Source organism: Hypanus sabinus, chromosome 3, assembly GCF_030144855.1.
Source record: "Hypanus sabinus isolate sHypSab1 chromosome 3, sHypSab1.hap1, whole genome shotgun sequence".
Classification (NCBI taxonomy): Eukaryota; Metazoa; Chordata; class Chondrichthyes; order Myliobatiformes; family Dasyatidae; genus Hypanus; species Hypanus sabinus.
Window position 1 is genome coordinate 9,802,514 of NC_082708.1, and position 21,252 is coordinate 9,823,765.

General features: G+C 44.2%; 1 protein-coding gene across 1 annotated transcript in view; it reads right to left on the reverse strand.

Annotated features, from left to right (window-relative positions):
• gucy2f (guanylate cyclase 2F, retinal) overlaps positions 1-21,252 on the reverse strand; it is a 66,909-nt gene that overhangs the window by 4,285 nt on the left and 41,372 nt on the right. The window contains exons 8-17 of the mRNA XM_059963252.1: positions 21,017-21,193; positions 20,606-20,762; positions 15,754-15,903; positions 13,708-13,856; positions 10,346-10,509; positions 8,901-9,093; positions 6,200-6,374; positions 4,772-4,870; positions 3,174-3,268; positions 1,447-1,532 (exon numbers count right to left, since the gene is read on the reverse strand). Coding sequence (XP_059819235.1) covers positions 1,447-1,532; positions 3,174-3,268; positions 4,772-4,870; positions 6,200-6,374; positions 8,901-9,093; positions 10,346-10,509; positions 13,708-13,856; positions 15,754-15,903; positions 20,606-20,762; positions 21,017-21,193 — 1,445 coding nt within the window. The remainder of the gene's footprint in view (positions 1-1,446; positions 1,533-3,173; positions 3,269-4,771; positions 4,871-6,199; positions 6,375-8,900; positions 9,094-10,345; positions 10,510-13,707; positions 13,857-15,753; positions 15,904-20,605; positions 20,763-21,016; positions 21,194-21,252) is intronic.

Genomic DNA, 21,252 nt, shown 5'->3' on the forward strand with positions numbered 1-21,252 from the left:
TATGGACTCACTTTCAAGGACTCTTCAACTCATGTTCTCAATATTTATCACTTATTTGTTTATTATTGTTATTACTTCTTTCTCTATTTGCAGTTTGTTGTTTCCCAATCACAGGAAGGGCTGCGGGAGTAAATCCGAGCTGGAGTTCCTAAGGCAGTCCTACATTGAGTTCGACACTGACCAGCAACTCCTGTGCTGGTGTTGGTGTCAAACTGTATTGGTCTCTGCTGTTCTTTTGGGTTCATCAGCTGTGTGGAGAGTGGGGAGCAACAGCTTGCTCTCCATATTGTACTGACCAAGCTTGCGTATCTATTGAGTTCCTAAGGCAGTCCTACGTTGAGTTCGACACTGACCGGCAACTCCTGTGCTGGTGTTGGCGTCAAACTGTATTGGTCTCTGCTGTTCTTTTGGGTTCATCAGCTGTGTGGAGAGTGGGGAGCAACAGCTTGCTCTCCATATTGTACTGACCAAGCTTGCGTATCTAAATAGCTATGAACTAAAATCCATGGTCGACTCTGACCAACAGAGGCCTAAGTAGCTTTGGAGGAGGTTGCATGATGAAGAAAGACTGGCGAAGAAAGAATACTAAGAAACTGTATTAAGAGGAGCTCAGTGCAGATCGACGAGCGTGAAGGAAGGGCTAAATGGGATTCGGTGTGGTCTTGGACACGATCAACAGGGTAGGAGGAACAGTCATAGGTAAAAGAGTAGCAGATCGTAAACACAAGGAAGTCTGCAGATGATGGAAATCCAAAGCAATCCACACAAGGAACTCAGCAGGTCATGCAGCATCGATGGAACAATCAACGTTTCTGGCCTAGACCCTCCAACAGGACTGAAAAGGAAGTGGGAAGCCATCTGAGTAAGGAGGTTAGGGGAGGGGAAGGAGGAGAGCTAGAAGGTGGTAGATGAAACCAGGTGAGCAGGAAAGATAAAGGGCTGCAGAGGAAGGAATCTGATTGGAAAGGAGGATGGACCATAGGAGAAAGGGAAGGAGGAGGGGTCAAGGGGGAGGTGAGAAGCAGGTGAGAAGAGGTGAGAGGCCAGAGTGGGGAATAGAAAAGGGGAGGGGGAGAGAATTTTTTTTTACATCTGAAGAAGAAATTGGTATTTGTGCCATCAGGTCGACGGGTACCCAGAAGGAATATAAGGTGTTGTTCCTCTACCCTGAGGATGGCCCCTTTTCAGACAGTCATCGGCTCAGCACCAAATCCTCCCAGGTTTGCATCGCACTGACTCTTCCATACAGCAGACTGCAGTCCAAACACACTTGCATTACACTTCCTACTGGGTTTTGTTGCCAGCAAGGCCAAGAAACAAACTGCTCAGCGGGTCGAGCAGCATCGGTGGAGGAGAAAATAATTTTGTGTCGAGGACATGTGCCAGGACTGAGAGTGGAGAGGGGAGATGAAGAGCTGAGGGGCAGGACTGAAGGTATGCTCTTACCCTGGTTTGATTGCCGGTGGCTCAGGTAAAGGGTCAGTAAAGTCATCTTTCCCAACCAGCCAGTAAGTTTCTTCAATGCCCTTGCCCTGAAACATTAAGCAAAAGGAGTGAAATTTTTCTCTTGGCTTTCACTAGCAGTATTGTCATGAAAACAGGCGGAACTTACAGTATACCAGTAACATTAGCGAGATTCTGACCTCTGCTCCCAGACCGTGATAAAATATCTGACTGAGCCCGCCCGCAGCTATGTATAAACACCACTATTGGATTAAGGTGTAGAATTGGTATTTTTCTATATTTTCGTTGAGGTTTATCTTTTCTACGCTTGCAGAAAGTTTGAAGTTAATAACTCATCAAGGGTGATCGATAAGTTCGTGGCCTAAGGTAGAAGGAGATGAGTTATTAACTTCAAACTTTCTGCATAATCACTCAAAGAGTTGAACTGCACGTGCATGTAACGAGAGCTGTATAACTCATCTCCTTCTACCTTAGGCCACGAACCTATCAATCACCCATCTGTGGACACTCTACGGAGGTCCAAGATCCATATGCTCCACAACCGCTGGACTAAGTGTGTAAATGGGACTATGTTGAAAAATAAATGTGCTGGGTTTTCTAAAATTGACTCCTTCTACCTTAGATTGAACATATCAATCACCCTCTAAGGTCTCTTAGGTCTTTTTCTCTCTATCTCTCTAAGACTTTTTCACAGTACTGTATATACATGGAATTGTTCAGTAAATATTCTAGTATTTGTATTCTAGATCTGTATTTTCAAAACGCTTCTCAGTTTATCCGTAATAGGTTTTACACCACTTGAATCTGTTTATTTCATAGATTGTAATCACTGGAATGTTGTTTCTCTCTAGTCCGAGCACAAGACAACCACAACTTTTTTCTTTTTTTTCCCCCTTTGCTCATTGTTTGTTTTTGCAACTCCTAATAAAATGGCCCTAACCACCAAGTTTTAAATTCAGATCCTGAGTTATCTATTACACATACTGTACATTTAAATATACAGTGAAATGCCTCATTTGTATTCACAACAAACATACCCAAGGACTATCAGAACAATGGTATAATTCTGCGCAGTCTCCAGTCCATCATGGGTAACGCCCTCCCCACCATTTAGCACATCTATATGAAACTCTGTCACAGGAAAACAGCATCCATTATCTTCACCATCCAAACATGCTCCCTTCTCACTGCTGCCATCAGGAAGGAGGTACAGAGGCCTTAGGACCCACACCACCAGATGCAGGGACAGTTATTACCCCTCCAATACCAGGCTCTTGAACCAGAGGGGTTCAAGGACAATCATGGTTACGGAAAGACCATGATCGCCCATAGCATACAACACGGCATAGAACAAACAATTTATTATTATTTCCTTTTTTTATTTGGAGAGTTTCTGTCTTCTGCACATGGGTTAATTTCCATCTCTGATTCTATGGTGTTTTTTGTATTTACTGTGAATGCCCACAAGAAAACAAATCTCAGAGTTGTATATGGTGGCATATATGGACTTTGATAATAAATTAACTTTGAGTTTTATTTTCTCATGGTCTTAATTGGTTCAGCAAACCACTGTGGACAATAGGGCCTGCTTTGGTACAGTACAGTTCTATGTTCTATTAATAAAACAAAGGAAATACAAATTACAAATGAAGACATTACAGCCGATAATTTGAAGGTACTCCAACTCATTAAGAAGCTCCCCTCCTCACCTTCAGCTCAATTTGTCCGCGGGCCTGTATCTGATAGCCCTCGTCTAATGTGCGGAGAATTTTTACAGTGCTCTTATTGACATGAATTCGATAAGCTGTAAAGAAGAAATGAGAAGCAGTTACTGAGGACACAAGGAACCTTTCTCGTCCTTTGTATTAGACATATCAAACTGCTAACCTTTCTGTAATAATTTTTCAGAGCGCCCTGAGTACTTTCAAACATGGAACAGTAAAGCATACATGACAGGCCCATTGGCCAAGGTGTATGCTGTCCTTTTAACTGACCTCAAGATCAATCTAACCCTTCCCTCACACATAGCTCTCCATTTTTCGATCATCCATTCGCCTATTTAAGAGTCTCTTAAGTGTCCCTGATGTATTTGCCTCTACCACCACCCTGATGCGTTCCATGTACCCACTATTTTCTGCGTGAAAAACCTACCTCTGACACCCCAGCTTATACTTTTGTCCAATCACATCAAAACTCCCCTCACTTCTGCCCTGGGGAAAAGTCTCTGGCTGTCTACTCGATCCATGCCTCTTAGCATCCTGTACTTCTCTATCAGGTCACCCACCTTTCATCCTCCTTCACTCCAAAGAGAATGAAGTTCTTTAACGTTTAGTCACTTACTTAAGTAGAAAAACATATAGCATGATTAATCAAGATCTGGGAAGTGGGATTAATTGGCCCAGCTTTGGCAAGCAGAGACAAATTGGACCAAATTGCCACCAATTTCAGTGACTGAATGATTCAGCATCAGTGATCTTATTATGTTCAGATGGTCCACCCTCAGCGTTGTTACACATTGGACCAAGTGGCCAGCAAATTCAATGATTGGATGATTCACTATCTGTGACCTTGCCACGTACCAATGTTCCACCATCATTGTTGTTATGCATTAGCAATAATTTCCAGCCTATAAATGGTTCTCACTCTCTGTTGGTGGTCTCCACTCTCCACCCAAGGACAGTTAAAAAACACTTAGATTGATAATAGATGTAAGGAAAATGGAGGCTTATGGGCTATGTATGAGGGGGTTAGACTGATCGTGGAGTAGGTGTATATTGGTCAGGCTAATCTTATGGCTGAAGGGCCTGTAACGTGCTGTACTGTTCTGTGGTCTATGTTGGATATCCTACGTCTATGTTTTATGGTCTATGGTCTTCGGCACCGGTTCCCAACCTTTTTTTATGCCATGGACCCCTACCTCTGGATAGCAGGTTGAGAACCATTGGTCTATGGTCTACGTTCAAAAGCAACTGCACAGATACTCAAAAGAAATGTTTTGCAGGGTAGTTTGCAGGGTAGTTTCATCAAAGCTTGGCTCAAGCCCAATGGAATAAATGACTATATCTCTAATTAGAACATACAGCTTGCTGTAAGATGGATACACAATGCTGTGCGACCCTTTAACCTATTCCAAGATCAATTGAACCCTTCACTCCCACATAGCCGTTCATAATTCTAGGATTCTAGGAAAGTACAGGTAGGGGAAGGGTGAAGAAGATAATCACATCGAAGTGCTGCCCGTCCCTTGTTTCTGACCCTCGGATTGTTTTGGGAGGATAAGTTATTAATCCAACTTAGCAATACTCACGCAAGCTGGTGGATTCCATCCGTGAAGCGGTGTTAATGGTGTCGCCAAAGAGGCAGTACCTGGGCATAGTCAGCCCCACAACGCCTGCCACACACGGCCCTGTAAAGGGGGGAGAGGATGAAAGCTTTCATCAAAGCTCTACACTGGGCTGGTCACCCCGAGTAACCATTACATCATTTCAACATGGAGAGTCGGGTGGTGTGGTGCCATGGCAACAATCTTTTACTCAATGTCAGCAAAACAGAAGGGCACGTCATTGACGTTAGGAAGGTGTGAAGTGCAGTTATTCTTGTTTATAGAGGGTTGGGAGCTTCACGTTCTGGGTGTGAGCATCACCAATAACCTGTCCTGGTCCAAATATGTTGATATTATGGCTGAGAAAGCTCACCAGAACCTCTTCTTCCTCAGGAGGCTGAAGAAACTCAGCACGTCCCCATTGACAGAAAGCATCCTATCTGGATGCACCATGGCTTGCATGGCAACTTTTCTATCCAAGACTGCAACAACTGCAGAGAGCTGTGAACACGTCTCAGTACAACATGAAAACCAGCCTCCCCTCCATGGACTCTGTCTATATCTCTTGCTGCTTCAGTAAAGCAACCAGCATAAAGAAAGGCCACTCCCCCTGGACATTCTCTGTTCTCTGCTCTCCCATTGAGCATGTACAACCAGGCTCAAGGGCAGCTTCTGTGTCACTGCCTCTATCCCTCGGATGAGTAAGGATCTCATGGAAATCTGCTTGAATCTGGGTAGGTTGGCTGTGGAGAGGATGTTTCCATTAGCAGGAGAGTCTTAGATCTGAGGGCACAGCCTCAGACTGAAGGGACATCACTTTAGAAGATGAGTTGGTGAATCTGAGGAATTCATTGCCACAGATGGTTGTAGAGGCCAAGTCATTGGTTGCATGTAAGGCAGAGGTTGATAGGTTCTTGATTGGTAAGGGGGTTGAGATTATGGGAGAAGACAGGAGAATGGGGTAAATCAACCATGATTGAATGAGAGAGCAGACTCAATGGGCTAAATAGCCCAGTACTTATTTATTTGATTAGATACAATGTGTAATAGCCCCTAATGGTTCTTTGAGCTGCACTGGCCAGCAAGCCCCAAATTAACCCCAGCTTAATCATGGGACAATTTACAATGACCAATTAACCTACCAACCAGTATGTTTTTGAACTGCGGGAGGAAACCCACATAGTCATTTGAGCATGCACGAATTCCATACAGACAGTGGCAGAAATAGGACCCATTTTGTTGGTGCTGTGAAGTGTTGTGCTAACAACACCATTACTACACCATGCTCCTATATTTTATGGTTTTAGACCACCTATCATCGAAAAGACAGAGAGAAAGTTGATATTAATACTAAGTTCCAAGGTATGGCAACATAGGACATTTACAGGGTGACGCCTGCACCAAGCGCTTCACCTGAATGCATCCCAATTCTGATCTTGATGGGGACCTCGGGCATATGCCTCATCTTGAAAGACCCCACAGAGCTGAGGAGGTGCAGGGACATGTTGGCGATCTCTGCGGCGTGTTTGTTGCCATTTCTCTTCGGGAGCCCTGACGCCACCATGTAAGCATCACCGATGGTTTCGACCTGAAATAACCAATAAAAACGGCTCCAATGCCACGTTTGAGTTTGATGACCGCCGTTGGCCAAGTCAAAGATGATGACAAAATCAGCATATAGGAGGGAGATTGAAAATCTGGTTGAGCAGCGCCACAACAAAAATATCTCACTTATTGTCAGCAATATTATCAACTACAGGAGGTCCATAATCCAGTCTTCATTAGAGGATCAGAGATGCAGAGGGTCAGTATCTTTAAATTCCTTAGTATTAATATATCAGAGGGACTGTTCTGGGACCAACGTGTAAATGCATCACAAAAAGGGCACAACAGCACGTCCACTTCCTTAGAAGTTTTGCGTAGATTCAGCATATCTCCTAAAACTTCGAGGAACTTCTATGGATACACAGTGGAGAGTATCCTAACTGGTTGCATCACGGCCTGATGTGGAAACACCAATCCCCAGGAATGAAAAAGTCTGCAGAAAGTGATGGATGCAGCCCGGTCCATCACAGGTAAAACCCTCCCCACCCACGAGAAAGCAGCACCCATCATCAAGGACCCCCACCATCCAGGCCATGTTCCCTTCCTGCTTATACCATCAGGGAGGAGGCACAGGAGTTGTAGGTCCCACACCGCCAGGTTCAGGAACAGTTCATAACCTATAGCCATTAGGCGCCTGAAATGGCGTGATTAACTTCACTCACTTCAATGCTAAACTGACTCAATAACCTACAGACTCACTTTGAAGTTCAAAGTTCAATATACATTTATTATCTACATATGCTTAGAGTGCCCAACCTTGAGATTCATCTCTTTACAGGCAGTCACAAAACAAAAAAACCCAATAGAACCCATTAAAATAAAGAAGATCGTCAAACACCCAATGTGCAGGAAAAAAAACAAATCTTGAAAACAATAAACAATAATCACAAACAAGAGAAAATCTGCAGATGCTGGAAATCCAAGCAACACACACAAAATGCTGGAGGGACTCAGCAGGCCAAGCAGCATCTATGAGTGCAGCCAATGTTTCAGGCCGGGACCCTTCAGCAGGACTGGAGAAAAAAAGATGAATAGTGGTTTTAAAAGGTGGGGGGGGGGGAGGGGAGGGAAAAACACAAGGTGATAGGTGAAATCTCTTCGTGATTTTATAAGTGACCTGGATGAAGAAGTGGATGGATGGATTAGTAAATTTGCTGATGACACAAAGTTTGGGGGTGTTGTAGATAGTGTGGAGGGTTGTGAGAAGTTACAGCGGGACATTGATAGGATGCAAAACTGGGCTGAGAAGTGGCAGATGGAGTTCAACCCAGACAAGTGTGAAGTGGTTCATTTTGATAGGTCAAATATGATGGCAGAATATAGCATTAATGGCAAGACTCTTGGCAGTGTGGAGGATCAGAGGGATCTTGGGGTCCGAGTCCATAGGACACTCAAAGCTGCTGCGCAGGTTGACTGTGTGGTAAAGAAGGCGTATGGTGCATTGGCCTTCATCAACCGTGGGTTTGAACTTAAGAGCCGAGAGATAATGTTACAGCTATACAGGATCCTGGTCAGACCCCACTTGGAGTATTGTGCTCACCGGTCAGCTCATTACAGGACGGACGTGGAAACTATAGAAAGGATTCAGAGGAGATTTACAAGGATGTTGCCTGGATTGGGGAGCATGCTTTATAAAAATAGGTTGAGTGAATTTGGCCTTTTCTCCTTGGAGTGATGGAGGTGACCTGATAGAGGTGTATAAGATGATGAGAGGCATTGATCGTGTGGATAGTCAGAGGCTTTTTCCCAGGGCTGAAATGGCTAACACGAGAGGGCATAGTTTTAAGGTGCTTTGAAGTAGGTACAGAGGAGATGTCAGGGGTAAGTTTTTTATGCAGAGAGTGGTGAGTGTGTGGAATGGGCTGCTAGCAACGGTGGTGGAGGCAGAAACGATAGGGTCTTTCAAGAGACTCCTGGATAGGTACATGGAGCTTATAAAAATAGAGTGGTATGGGTAAGCCGAGGTAATTTCTAAAGAAAGTGCATGTTCGGCACAAAGTGGGCCGAAGGGCCTGTATTGTGTTGTAGGTTTTTCTATGTTTCTATGTATTTCTTTTTTTCATGTAAATGCCTGCACGAAAATGAATCTCAATGTAGGATATGGAAACATAGCCATATATATATAAGCGTTGATAATAAATTTTACTTTGACTGTGACTTTGAGACTTCAGTGATGGCCGTGTTACTGTACCGCCGTCCTGGAAGCTAGAATCTGGAGCAGGAGAGCAGTCTTCTTATGCGTATATCATGATGTATTGTGACTTTATCCAGGCTTTTAACATATTTGTGACAACTTCCAGTTAAGTCTGACCCTGATTGATCTTTGGACCACAAGGAATGAAGGGTTGACGGATCAGGTGGAAGAGGGAATAATGATTAGATTGGCCATGGTCTTACTGCATTGTAAAGATAGGTGCTGTGACCCCACAAGGGCTCCTGTTTCTCCTCAGTGATGGGGTTAGCTGCACGTCAGCCTCTCACTATCTCGGTGCTCCCAGAAATTCCTTACCTTGTAAACATCATGATTGCCTAAAACAGCATCGAACAAAGTGTAGAGATCATTTAAGAGGTCGATGACCTCGATGGGCTCACTCATTGCCGATATCGTGGTGAAACCAACAATGTCGCTAAAGTAGATGGTCACCTCGTCAAAATACTCGGGCTCCACGTTGCCGCCTGTTTTCAGTGCTTCTGCAACAGATCTAAGTAAAAACGCAAGAGAGCGATCTTAAAGATTAAATACTAACAACTGAAGATTAGCTCTATTTGTCACATGTACGTCGATTGAAACATACAGTGAAATGCATCATTCACATCGACAAACAACAGAGTCCGAGGATGCGCTGGGGGCAGCTCACAAGTGTCACCGTGCCTCTTGGGCCAACACATCAAGCCCACAACTTACTAACGCTAATCTGTATGCCTTTGGAATGTGGGAGGAAACCAGAGCACCCGGAGGAAACCTATGTGACCTTCAGTCGCTCCTGTACCTAATAAAGTGGCCACTGAGTGTATGTTCATGGTCTTCGGCTGCTGTAGCCCATCCGCTTCAAGGTTCAACGTATGTGAGCTCAGGGCTGCCGTTCTGCACACCACTGTTATAATACATGGTTATTTGAGTTATTGTTGCTTTCCTGTCAGCTGAACCAGTCCGGCTGTTCTCTTCTGAAGCATATTTGCCCACTGATCTGCCTCTCACTGGATGTTTATTGTTTTTGTACTAGTCTCTGTACACTCTAGAAACCATTGTGTGTGAGAAGCCCAGGGGATCAGCAGTTTCGGAGATACTCAAATCACCCTGTCTGGCACCAACAATCATTCCGCTGTCAAAGTCGCTCAGATCGCATTTCTTCCCCATTCTGATGTTTGGTCAGAACAACAACTGAGCCTCTTGACCACGTCTGCATGCTTTTATGCATGGAGTTGCTGCCACATGATCGGCTGATTAGATATTTGCATTAATGAGCAGGGGTACAGGTGTATCACAACAAAGTGGCCTCTTATTGTATAGGATGGACACACGTAATGCGCCCCCCCCCCCCAGGTAATCCGACCTAAAATCTGGAGGGCATTGGTTCAACGTGAGAGGGAAAAGACTTAAAGGGGACTTCAGGGGCAATTCCTTCACACAGTGGATGGTGTGTATATGAACCCAGTTATCAGAGGAAGTGGTTGAAGTAGGCACAGTAACATCATTCAAAAGATATTACAAACGACTTATGGATAGCAGGGGTTTAAAAGGATGTAGGCCAAATGCAGGCAAATGGGACTAGCTTGGTGGGCAGCATGGCTGGCATGGACAAGTTGGGCTGAATGGCCTGTTTCTATGCTGTATGACAGCTGGAACAAATCCTTGCCTGGTCACTGCAAGCGAACTTCATGGACCCACCTCCTGTACTGTGAGGGTGAACGAGATGCCTCGCTTTCAGCTACGGACTGGCAGACTTTACTCACGGGGGCAGCATTTGCGAGAGGAGCCTCTCTGTTTTCTGCTTCTCAACTTCCAGCTCTTCCGTCCGCTCTCGAATAAGATCCTCCAGGTTACTGGAGTACTGCTCCAACATTCTCAACATGGAGTCAATGATGTTTGTCTTCTTCCCTTTGTTTATGATTTTGAACTGGTGAGAGAGGGTGAAAATCCATCAGACTAGTCTCTCAGACAAGGATTAGAAAGAGCTTGCACAACATCTTGATTATACCACACTTGGACAGTTTTGTTCAGTTCTGGTCACCTCATTATAGGGAGTATGTGGAAGCTTTACAGAGATTTACCGGGTTGCTGCCTGGATTAGACAGTATGTTTTATGAGGAAGGGTTGAGCAAGCTAGGGCTTTTCTTTTTGGAGTGATGAAGGATGAGAGGTTTATTTATTTATTGAGTTACAGAGTGGAACTTTCGGCCACACCACTCAGCAACCCCCAATTTAATCCTAGCCTAATCACAGGACAATTTACAACAACCTATGAGCCTACCAACCGGTAGGTCTTTGGACCATGGGAGGAAACCGGAGCACCTGAAGGAAACCCATGGGGTCACAGGGAAAACAAACAAATTCCTTAGAGGCAGCGGCAGGAAAAGTTGTATCAGATGATGAGGCATAGATAGAGTGGACAGCCAGAGACTTTTTTCAAAAATGGCTAATATGAGAGGGCGTAATTAAACGTGATAAGATGAAGGTATGAGGGGATGTCAGAGGCCCGTCGGCAAACAATGTCTGTGGTGACCATGATATCAGCTTAAACTGCAGATCTAGAATGAGCTGCTGGATGAAGTGTTCAGGGGAGTGGGGGGGGGGGTACAATTGTAAGATTTAAGAGGCATTTATGTATGCAAAGGGGATGGGCTTGGGGGGGCTATGGGTAACTGGGACTAGCAGTGAGCATGCATGTGGTCAGCATGGAACCACTGGGCCAAATGGCCTGTTTCTGTTCTGTTGCTCTATGACCCAATGATTTTCCATTTCAGGCCAAGACCCTGCATCAAGACATTGGAGGAACCCATTTGCCCAAGCAAGAAGGTGATAATTCAAGGTCACTGATGTGAGGTAATGGCAAGCAGGTTTACAGAGGAGATGAGAGTAAATCCTTTAACCGTCAGGCTCCTGAACCAACGTAGATAACTTCATTCACCTCAACACTGAACTGAGCACTGAATCTATGGATTCAACTTTAAGGACTCTACTACTCATGTTCTTGGTATTAGTTATCTCTCTCTCTATCTATTTACAGTATTTGTTATTTTTGTATTTGCACAGTTTGTCTTCTGGGGTGTGCTTTGCTGTTGTTGGTTATGTTGTTCTGCCAAGCATTGCGGGCATGCCATGTTAGCCCCTGAATGTGTGGCAACGCTTGCGGGCTGCCCCCAGCAAATCCTTGGGCGTGTTGGTTGTTAACATAAATGATGCATTTCATTGTATGTTCTGATAAATAAGTCTGAACCTGAAAGATCTAGTTAAACTTGAAAGTGTGCGGAGAAAATTTACGAGGTTTTTATCAAGAGTAGAGGGCTGAGTTACAGGGAGAGGTTGGCCAGGCTGGGTCTTCATTTCTTGGAATGTAGGAACTTTATTGAGATGCTTAGAATTATGAAGGGTGGATGTTAACATCCTAGGCAGGAGAGTCGACCGTTATGGGGCATAGATTTAGGGTGAGACTGAAAAGATTTAAAAAAGGAGCTGAGAGGCAACTTTTTGACACCAAAGGAGGTGAGTCTATGAACAAGCTGCCCAAGGAAGTAGTTGAGGCAGGTACAATAGTATCATGTAAGAAACACTTGGATAGGTACATGGGGGGGGGGCAATGGCTTAGAGCAGGGGATCCCAACCTGGGGTCCACAGACCCCTTGCTCAATGGTATTGGTCCATGGCAGAAGAACAAAGTTGGGAAACCCTGGCTTAGAGAGGGATATGGGCTGACTGCAAGAAATTGGAACAAGCTGGTGACCGCATTGGTCAGTATGCACTGGTTGCTCTATAACTGTATGAACTATGGAGTGAGATTATCTCTTTCCAACATCGAGAAAATGAGCCAAATGGTCTACCCTACCATAAATCTCCAAGAATCAATGGACCATTTTCTGATCACTCAAACCATGGATTGGATGTTCCACACACCTCACAAAATTCGAACTCCCACTATAAAACTCAAGCTGTGAACTGATGCTATTTTGCTCCAGGACCCTCTCAAGCTCTCCAAACTCATGCCCTTCTGACACGGAGGCCATAGTGCCATACACTCAAAGTCCATGTTCAAAGTAAATCTACTATCAAATATGTCAAACTATAAATATAAAATATGCATCCGTTAGTCTCGTGAGACCATGGATTCGTAAGATTTGGAAGGTTTCCAGGGCACAGGCCTAGGCAAGGTTGCCTCCCCTCTCCACCAATGTTGTCCAAAGGAAGGGCACTAGGGCCAATACAACTTGGCACCGGTGTCATCACAGAGCAACGTGTGGTTAAGTGCCTTGCTCAAGGACACAACGTACTGCCTCAGCTGAGGCTCGAACTAGCAACCTTCAGATCACTAAACCAACGCCTTAACCACTTGGCCACGCGCCAACACATGTCGCACTATATGTCATCATGTACTACTCTGAGATGCGTTTTCCTGTAAGAATTCACAAGAGGAGAAAGAAATACAACAGAATCAAGGAAAAACTGCACACAGAGACTGACAAACAACAATGCAGAAAACATGCTGTGAGAAAACGAGCATCAACATGCTTTCCGAAAGCACATACCACCAGGCTCCAGAAAATCTACTCTGCTGGAATGCTTCCCCAATGAACTTCTGACCTCACAATATCTCTTGTTATGACCTCACACCCTATTGTCTACTTGCACTGCACTTTCACTGTAACTGTAACTCTTTATTCTGCATTCTGTTAGTGTTTTCTCTTGTTCTACCTCAATACACAGTGTAATGAATTGATCTGTAAGAACACTTTCACTGTATCAAAGCTCAAAGTTCGAAGTAAATTTTTTATCAAAGTACGTCTATGTTACCATATACAACCTTGGGATTCATTTTCTTGCAGACATTCACAGTAAAGCAATGAAATACAATAGAAACGAAGAAAAACTGCTCACTGCAGTTTCTTCCTCCTGTGGTCAATAACCAGCTCTTTGATTTTGCTGATGTTGACTGGCATTTTTGTTCTGGCACCATTCAACCAAATTTTTGTCTTCCCCTTATATGCCGATTTGTCACCGTGGTACGTCGGGATACAGGTGACAACAATAAACCAATTCCAGTTCCAATTCACAGTCCTAATTCCAAAAAAAACGGTTCCGATCGCAGGTGCCAGCTACTCACTCGATCAAAGATCTCGTTGAAGGTAGGCCTCCGGTCTGGAAGCTCACTCCAGCACTGCTTCATCAGCTGGATACACTCCAAAGGCGCTTGATCTGGGGAGACTGTGGGCCGACACATCGGAGGTGGCTTCTTCACTTTCCTTATTATCTCTAAACAGAAAATAACCCATAAATATGATGAAGAAAAGACGGAGAGGTCTAGCTTTGCCAATGGAGGCAGCACGAAACTTCAGAAGTTCCATGATAATTAAATCTTAGAGCCTTAAAACACAGAAACAGGCTCTCGAACCTACCACACCTAAATAATTAATTTGATCATTCTCTATGTGCTATGTCATATGACATGGGTGATCATGTTCTTAGAAAATTATTCTGCAGAAGTGGTTTGCCATTACCTTCTTCTGGGCAGTGTCTTTACAAGATGGGTGACCCCAGCCATTATCAATACTCTTCAGAGATTGTCTGCCTGGTGTCAGTGGTCGCAAAACCAGGACTTGTGATCTGCACCGGCTGCTCATACGACCGTCCACCACCTGCTCTCATGGCTTCATATGACCCTGATCAGGGGGGCTAAGCAGGTGCCACACCTTGCCCAAAGGTGACCTGCAGGCTAGCAGACGGAAGGGATGCCCTATACATCCTGTGGTTGAAATGTATCTCCACACCGCCACCCAATATAATTAACTGTATGGATTTGATTGTCATAGAACACTAGAGCACAGAAACAGACCTATCGACACATCTAACCCATGCCTGTCGACCTGCCCAGGATATAGCCCCCCATACCCTTCCCATCCATGTACTTATCCAACCTTCCCTTAAATGCTGCATTTGAGCCTGCATCCATCACTGGCACTGACAGCTTGTTCCACACTCTCACCACCCCCTGATTGAAGAAGCTCAACCCCACCCCACCCCAGGTTTCCCTTAAATATTCATGAACTCTCATTCTAGTCTCATCCAACCTCAGTGGAAAAGCCTGCTTCCATTTATGCTATCTGTGCCCATCATAATGTTATATACATCATTCCCCTACATTCCAGGGTAAAAACCTTTTCCTATAACACAGGTCCTCACGTCCCAGCATCTTGGATTGGTTGGATAAACTTGGGTTGTTTTTTCTGGAGTTTTGGTGACGGAGTGGACCCTCAGTCACCGCAACAAATTATGAGAGGTATGCTGTAGATAGGATAGATAGTCAGAATCATTTGTCCAATGTAGAAATGTTGAATACTAGAGGACATGAGAGGGGCAAAGGTTAAAGGAAATGTGTGGGGCAGGATTTTTAGACAGAGGGTGATGGATGCCCAGAATGGGCTGCCAGGGACAGTGGTGGAAACAGAGTTGATAGTGGCATTTAAGAGGTTGTTTGATGCACATCTTTCAGGGAATGGAGGGATATTGATCATCTGCAAGAAGAAAGTACTTAGTTTAATCTAGGATGCTGTTAAGCAAAGACTTTGTGGACCAAATGGCCTCTTGCTGTTAGACCATAAGACCAGAAGACATAGGAGCAGAATTGGGCCATTTATCCCATTGAGTCTTCTCCACCATTCCATCATGGCTGATTTATTATCCCTCTCACCCCCATTCTCCTGCCTTCTCCCCATAACCTTTGATGCCCTGACTAATCAAGATCCTATTAACCTCCACTGTAAATATATGCAATGACATGGGCTCCACAGCAAAGTCTGTGCTCTGTTACACAGCCCCCAAGCTCAAGGACAACTTCTACTCTTCTGTTATAAGAACAATCCTCTGGTACAATAAGATGGACTCTTGACTTTATGATCTACCTCGCTATGGCCTTGCATCTTACAGTCTATCTGCACTGCACTTTCTCTATAACTATGACATTTTATTCTGGATTCAGTTATTGTTTCCCCTTGTGCTACCTCAAGACAATGATCTGTATAGATTTCATGCAAAACGGAAGTATTTTCACTATACGTCCGTACACGTGACAATAATAATTCAATTTACCAATTCCTTCTCTATGACTGGTGAACCACCTCCCACAGATGGAAGAACACAGTCCAGAACCTACCTTCAGGGCTGAGACCCAACATACAGTACGGAGACCCGCGGACCACGACTTCCTGCAGGATGATGGCGAAACTGTAAGTGTCTCCTTTTACTGTCGCCTTCCTGGATAACTCAGGGTCCCTCAGAAACTCAGGAGCTGTCCAGAACAAATCTAAGAAGAAACAATAGAGACGGGTTAGAGTCTAGGACCAAAGGGCGCAGCCTCAGAGTTGACAGAAGACCAGTTAGGTCAGAGATGAGGAATAATTTCTTTCACCAGATGGTGGCGAATTTGTGGAATTCATTGCTACAGGCGGCTGTGGAGACCACATCATTGGATATATTTAAAGCTCAGTGTCAAAGGATACAGGGCGAAAGCAGAAGAATGGGGTTGAGAAGAAAAAAAATCAGCCAAGATCAATTGAAAGAGCAGACTCGATAGACTGAATTCTGTTCCTTTGTCTTGTGACTTACATCTTAACTGGATGGTAGTGATCTGTGGAATTCATTGTTATACATAATTGTAGTGACCAAGTCATTGAGTATATTTAATGGTTGATAGGTTCTAGGAAAAATAAATCAGCCATGATCAATTGAAAGAGCAGATTCAATGGGCTGAATGGCCTAATTCTGCTCCTATGTCTTATTGTCTATTTGTTTTTTTGATCTTGGTAGGATCTTACATTGTGAAAGCCAATCAGTACCTCCAGATCTAGACACCAACAGCATCTTGCATTTATATAAACACTAGAGATATGCAAATGCTGGAAATCTTCAATAAAGTTCACAACATGCTGGAGGAACTCAGCACGTCAGGCAGCATCTACGGATTTGCATTTCTATCGCACCCTTAACGTAGCAAAATATCCCAAGGTGCTCCACAAGAAATGAAGGGCATTAGTGCACTTGAATTCAAAAGAATAATCACAATGTAGATTAAAATAAATAGAATGTTTTGAAAATGTCATGCAGCATCCGTGGAGGAGAAAGAGAGCTAATGGTACAGGAACCTAAAGACCCCACACACAACAATTCAGCAACAGCCTATTTCCTCTCCACCATCAGATTTCTGAACAGTCCACAAATCCATGAACTCTACTTCATTATTCCTTCTTTTTATTATTATTATGTTATTATTATTTAACTTAATAATCTCTAAATAAATTATTATTTCTTCTGGTTTATCAGGGCACTGGTGAAACACAGCGATGACTTGCAGACAGCAAACAAAACTACTAACTTCTCTACAGTACTTTGATAATGAATGTAGTTTGAACTTTCAAATTTGAAATTTTGTCTATATTTTATTATTTTCTAATTTATAGTTATTCCATATTTATTATTTTGTAATTTATAGTTTTCTTTGCATAAGAATGAAGGGAGAGATGATAGAGGTACAGCCTGCAAGAAGATGAATCTCAAGGATGTATATAGTAATGCATACTTGGATAATAAATGAACTTTGAATTTTGAACTTCTGTTTGGCAACACCACCCTTTGACTGAAGACTCCCTCTCTGGTTCTCCTCGAACATTTCACCTTTCACCCTTAACCCACGACCAGTCTCATCCATCCTCAGTGGAAGAAGCTTGCTGCATTAACTCATAGTTTTGTATATGGATATACATCCTCGAGATTTGACTTCTTTCAGGCAGCCACAAAACAAAGAAACACCATAGAACCAGTGGGGGATGTGGATTTGATTGCAACATTTAAGAGAAGTTTGGATAATTACATGGACAGGAGCTGTATGGAGAGCTATGGTCAATATGCGGGTTGATAGAATTAGGCAGAATAACAGACCAGGATTGTCTAGATGGGACAATGGGCTTGTTTCTGTGCTGTAGTGCTCTATGACTCTGTGAGCCCTCAATCCTCCAACTCAGAGGAAAATGTGCTTCTAACTAAGGTCACGGGTATCATGTAAGCTACCATAACTGAGTCAAAGGCACAACTAGGGCAAGTGGTCAGACTGGCTTTACAAAGCATTTTAAGATAAATGAAGCGTCTAGGGCAGCAGTCTGTGCACAGAGGACCTAACAGTGAAGAATTAATGTTGTGCATCCTCAAAATTTGGAGAAGTACAGTTATCTCCTTCATTCCACTAGCATGCAGGTGAGCATCTGCTTAACATCCCCCCCACCGCCCTTCCCACCCCGATCAGGGTCACATGAACCCATGAGAGCAGGTGGTGGATGGTCGTATGAGCAGCTGGTGCATATCACAAGTCCTGGTTATGCGACCACTGACACCAGGCAGACAATCTCTGAAGAGTACTTATAATAGTTGCGATCACCAGTCTTGTAAAAACTGCCCAGAAGAAGGCAATGGCAAACCAATTCTGTAGAAAAAATTGCCAAGAACAATTATGTCATGGAAAGACATGGCACATAATGAACAAAGAGTTATCTTGGAGGCTTGTAGAGTGGGAGGGAAGTGTAGTGATAGGGTGGGGCAGGATTTGGAGAGATACGAAAGGAGGGTAGCCACCAACCTGATGGCATGAACGTCAACTTCACTAACTTCTTGTGATCTCTTCCCCCTCCCTCCTTTCTCTTATTTCATTACACATTCTGACTCCCCTGGCCCCTCTCTTCTCCTCACCTGCCAATCACCTCCTTTTGGTGCCCCTCCTCCTTCGCTTTCTCCCATGCTCCTTTTTCAGCTCTTTACCTCTTCCACCTATCACATCCAAGCAGCCCCCCAACACACACATCTTCCCCCTCCTCCTCAGCTGGTCTCACCTATCACTAGCCAGCTACCCCTCCACCCCATTATCTTATTCTGGCTTCTTCCCCCTTCCTTTCCAGTCCTGATGAAGAGTCTTGGTTCGTAATATTGACTCTTTATTCCTTTCCACAGATGCAGCCTGACCTGCTGAGTTCCTCCAGCTTTTTGTTTATGTTGCCTGCAGAATCTCTTGTGTTTGAAATAAGGGTCTCGCTAGACAGATAATTCATGTCAAGGTGCACAAGAGTGGAGGTGAATGGTACAGGTTAAATTCATAATCCAATTTGTGACTTTGAAGTTTTGATTTGGGGATTGGATGTAGAGCATAGAACAACACAGGACAAGAACAGACCATTCAGCCCACAAAATCTCTGCCAAACATAACGCAGATTTAAATTAAATCTCCTATGCCTGCACATGGTCCATATCCTTCCATTCCCTGAATATTCACTGGTCTATTCCAAAACCTCTTAAACACCACTACAGTACTCTAACAACAACACACACAAGGTGCTGGTGGAACACAGCAGGCCAGGCAACATCTATAGGGAGAAACGCTGTCGACATTTTGGGCCAAGACCCTTCATCAGGACTAACCAAAAGGAAAGATAGTAAGAGATTTGAACGTAGTGGGGGGAGGGGGAAATGCGAAATGATAGGAGAAGACCGGAGGGGGTGGGATGAAGCTAAGAGCTGGAAAGGTGATTGGTGAAAGTGATACAGAGCTGGAGAAGGGAAAGGATCATGGGACGGGAGGCCTCAGGAGAAAGAAAGGGAGAGGGGAAGCACCAGAGGGAGATGGAGAACAGGCAAACAACTAAATATGTCAGGGATGGGGTAAGAAGGGGAGGAGGGGCATTAACAGAAGTTAGAGAAGTCAATGTTCATGCCATCAGGTTGGAGGCTACCCAGCCGGTATATAAGGTGTTGTTTCTCCAACCTGAGTTTGGAATAATTTTGACAATGGAGGAGGCCATGGATAGACATATCAGAATGGGAATGGGACGTGGAATTAAAATGTGTGGCCACTGGGAGATCCTGCTTTTTCTGGTACTCTATCTGTTTCTTCCACTAACCCTGGTAGTCCATTCCAGACACCCATCACTCTGTGTGTAAGAAACTTGCCAGGAGACAGGGTGGGAAGAGGTATAGTCAAGATAACTGTGGATATCGGTAGGTATACGTATAAAAGATGTCAGTCAACAGTTTGTCTCCAGAGATAGAGACAGAGAGTTTGAGAAAGGGGAGGGAGGTGTCAGAGACGGCCCAAATGAATTTAAGGCCAGGGTGGAGGTTAGAGGCAAAGTAATTGAAATTGACAAGCTCAACATGGGTGCATGAAGCAGCCAAAGCAGTCATCAATGTAGCGGGGGAAGAGTTGGGGAGCATAACCAGGGAAGGCTTCAGACATATACTGTTCTACATAGTCAATGAAGAGGCAGGCACAGCTCAGGCCCATGGCTGCTCCTCAAGTCTGGAGAAAACGGGAGAAGCTGAAGGAAAATACTTTGTGGATGGGGACCCATTTTGCCAGATGGAAGTGGGTGGTAGTGGAGGGTGATTGGTTGTTTCTTTTGTTGAAAAAGATGTACTAAGGACAATACAACTTCAATTCCATTGTGTCATCCATGGCAACAGAGGTAGAAGCAAGTTGTTTTCAAAAAGCAAGGACAATCTTACATTAGCTTTGTGCTTCTTTTATGTTGAATTCTCATACGTTTTGACCCTTTTGCACCGCGTTTGCATGTCGGATTTCCTTTTGGCTGTGGCAGATTTCATTTTATTGGAACAGGGCTGATTGAATTTTTGGCCAACCTTGTACTATGCTATATTATTTTAAGGCAAATTATGTTCAGTGTGTACAAAAAGTGTTTTGCAGTGGGCAAAATGTATTTTTGCTGCATGTGGCTCTTGGAAAGGAGAACTGGTGTAGCTCCCAATGAAATAACACTCTGCGTCTGTGCTGCTGGAAAATGTTATTGATGTTTTTTGAGATTTAAAGCAAATAAAATGATTACATAGAAGATGCTCTACAAAAAAGATACCCATTAGGAGAATGTGTAGCTGGAAGTGGTGCTATGGAGTGTACAATCTACAAAATTAACAGCCAGTAATAAGAACAGACAGAGTTGGACACCCCTTACCTTCTGGGGGTGGAGTCTCATGAGGAACTTTCTGTGTATCCAGTAGTTCGACATAGCCATAGTCCGCGACCTTCAGCACGAAGCGCCCATCTACCACACAGTTACGGGATTTCAGACGTCCATGGGGGAAGTCTCGGTGGTGAAGGTACTTCATGCCCTGCCGATTCAAGACAGTGAGAATGTGAGATCTCTCTCTCTCCTTCCATCCCCTTCACTCTCACCTCCTCTCTCTACCCTGCTCTGTCTCCCTCTTCTCTCATCCCACACTCTCTCTCCCTTCTCTCTATTTCTCTCTCTTACACACACACACACACACACACACACACACACACATACACCCATGATAGATGATAGATCTGTCCCTTTCCTTCTCCCTTTCCCTGCCCCCAGTGAGTGGACCCAATGCCTCACCTTGATTAGATCCAGAAGGAGGGAGGACTTGAACATCCAATCAAGCTTCACGTCTTCATTCCGTAGAAGGTCGTGCAGGCTGCCCCGGGAACAGTACTCAGTGGCGATGGCCAGCACTCCATTGTCACTCAGGAAGCCCAAGAAGGGGTTTACATTCTCATTCCGCAGGTCGCGCATCTTTGGAGCGGGAGGAAAACAACACATATTGGAAGTAAAGATTAAAGATGAGCTTTATT